The sequence below is a fragment of the Eimeria maxima genome, genomic scaffold, assembly GCF_000499605.1.
Source record: "Eimeria maxima Weybridge genomic scaffold, Emw_scaff82, whole genome shotgun sequence".
Taxonomy (NCBI): domain Eukaryota; phylum Apicomplexa; class Conoidasida; order Eucoccidiorida; family Eimeriidae; genus Eimeria; species Eimeria maxima.
Genome location: NW_013563992.1, coordinates 28,998 through 31,497, shown reverse-complemented (window position 1 = coordinate 31,497; position 2,500 = coordinate 28,998). Strand labels below are relative to the sequence as shown.

Below are 2,500 nucleotides of genomic sequence, written 5' to 3'. Positions count from 1 at the left end.
TTTATTATATATATTTAGGGTTTAAGAATTTTTTAGGGTTTAGGGTTTAGGGTTTAGGGTTTAGGGTTTAGGGTTTACGCGAAATCCCGATTAGATTTAAGAGAAGGTTCTAATTGTGCTAAAGAAGAAATCATTAATCGCTCATCCTCCATCTGTCTTCTTGCTCCTTTATCTCCATAAGATGCTGCCTCTATATAGTATCCAGCTGAATATACAAAACCCTAAACCCTAAACCCTAAACCCTAAACCCTAAACCCTAAACCCTTAATTTTGACGTTTTTGGTGACATGTCTTATCAATATATAATGATAATTCTATATAATAACCAGATCCATATATAAACCCTAAACCCTAAACCCTAAACCCTCAGGATCCTAAACCCTAAACCCTAGGCAGACAAACCCGAAACCCCCGCCACCACCCGCATGCCAATAGCAACAACTAGCAAACCAGAAGAAGATGTTTAGGGTTTAGGGTTTAGGGTTTAGGGTTTACGGAAAGATACGGTGGTCGTCCCGCCGTCAACACATCTGCGCTTTCCTGCCACGTCTGCAGAGGCAAAACAAAACCCTAAACACTAAACCCTAAACCCTCAGCATGCATCAGCTCCCTAAACCCTAAATAATACCGTAAGAGATGCATTCGTAGCCTATGGTAACCCCCATCCTGAACGTAAACCCTAAACCCTAAACCCTAAACCCTAATGCTGCTCACCCACTGGGGCCGGAGGAGCCGGCGCCAACCTCTTGGTGCTCATCTCCAGTAAACCCTAAACCCTAAACCCTGATTTCCTTCAGAGCGAACCTTTAGCGACCACCACCAGGAGCAGTCGCGTAGACAAACCCTAAACCCTAAACCCTAAACCCTAACAACAGCTGCACGATAGAAGACAGTTGTCAGGGGCTGTTGGCGCTGCAGCTGCAGCAGTTGCTGCAGTTGCTGCAGTTGCTGCAGCAGCAGCAGCCACTGTTGCAGGGGTTCAAAAAAGTAGGCTTCTACAGTTCCTGCTTTAGGGTTTAGGGTTTAGGGTTTAGGGTTTAGGGTTTGGATCGAAGCCAACAATAGAGGGTTTATAAACACCTGAAGAGAAGAGACAGCTAATTAAGTTATTAAAAAACAAAAAAGAATAAGTTTGAAGGACATAAACCCTAAACCCTAAACCCTAAACCCTAGTAGCCAAACCCTAAACCCTTCGGGGGGCCCCGTGGGGCTGGGGCCTGTCAATGAAGGGACATAGGAGAACAGCAAACCCTAAACCCTAAACCCTAAACCCTAAACCCTAAACACTAAACCTTTTAAATACCAAGATGAATTATACTTTACTGTCTATCTGCTGCTACGATTGAACAACCCTAAACCCTAAACCCTAAACCCTAATAACGAGGATTCGTGCTATAATACATCTCCTGTATCTTTTTAGGGTTTAGTAAACCCTCAGACCATCAACTAATAGAGTTAAGACAAAACCCTAATTATAAACCCTTATATTAAATATATTATTATTGTAAACCCCTCCGTCGCCTCTGTAAACCCCAAACCCTAAACCCTAAACCCCAAACCCTTGCACGGCTTCACCTCTGTCCTCTGCTCGTCGTCCCTGCTAGCCTAACTAGGGTTTATAAACTAGGGTTTATGATCATTGCTGTTGCTGCAGCAGGTTCTGGTGCAGCAGCAACAGCAATAGAGTCAGAAGCAGCAGCAGCAGCAGCAGCAGCTGCTGCTGCTGCTGCTGCTGCCGAAATGCAACAATGGCAGTACCTGTTGCAGCAGCTAATACACCTACAGCAGCAGCAGCTGCTGCTACATGCATGCGTTGCCAGGGCATATGAATTATATTAGGGTTTAGGGTTTAGATTAGGGTTTGTGGTTTCTATTAAGGTTTAGGGTTTCGATTAGGGTTTAGATTTCTAATTAGGGTTTAGGGTTTAGATTAGGGTTTAGATTTCTAATTAGGGTTTAGGGTTTAGATTAGGGTTTAGGGTTTGATGGTATAAACCATCAGTGCCTCCTTTACAAAAAGAGTAGGCAGAGAAGCAGACAAATACATTTATAAATGCTGCAGCAGCGCTTGCTGCTGCTGCTGCAGCAGCAGCAGCAGCAGCAGCATTGTCTGCTGCTGCTGCTGCAACTGTATCATATACTACTGCTGTTGCTGCAGTGTTCCTGCAGCAACACTGCAGCAACAGCTGCACACTGCTTGTGCAGTGTTTGCTGCTGCTGCTGCATACACTGCAGCAGCAGCAGCAGCAGCAGCAACTGTTTGCTGCTGCTGCTAGTCCTTAAGGAGTGCGTCGCGTGCCTCAAAGAAACGACGTTGGAGGAGAGGCTCCTGTATAAACAAACCCTAAACCCTAAACCCTAAACCCTAAACCCTAAAACCCTAAACCGTAAATACATACCTGTATCCCCATAGAATATAATTCTTTTTTTTTTTACAATAAATAAATATTTTGGTAATAAATATGAATTAGTGTTTTTAGGGTTTAGGGTTTAGGGTTTA

General features: G+C 44.0%; 2 protein-coding genes across 2 annotated transcripts in view; both read right to left on the bottom strand.

Moving 5' to 3' along the window:
- The window catches only part of EMWEY_00011630 (protein phosphatase 2C, putative), a gene marked incomplete at both ends in the record, with an annotated part of 2,268 nt that extends 1,511 nt beyond the window's left edge, over nt 1–757 (bottom strand). The window contains 3 exons of the mRNA XM_013479004.1: nt 79–205; nt 496–549; nt 715–757. Of these exons, the coding sequence (XP_013334458.1) occupies nt 79–205; nt 496–549; nt 715–757 (224 nt within the window). The remainder of the gene's footprint in view (nt 1–78; nt 206–495; nt 550–714) is intronic.
- Nucleotides 758–2,272: 1,515 nt separating this feature from the next.
- EMWEY_00011620 (SWIB/MDM2 domain-containing protein, putative) overlaps nt 2,273–2,500 on the bottom strand; it is a gene marked incomplete at both ends in the record, with an annotated part of 3,803 nt that continues 3,575 nt past the window's right edge. Inside the window, one exon of the mRNA XM_013479003.1 lies at nt 2,273–2,329. Within this exon, the coding sequence (XP_013334457.1) occupies nt 2,273–2,329 (57 nt within the window). The remainder of the gene's footprint in view (nt 2,330–2,500) is intronic.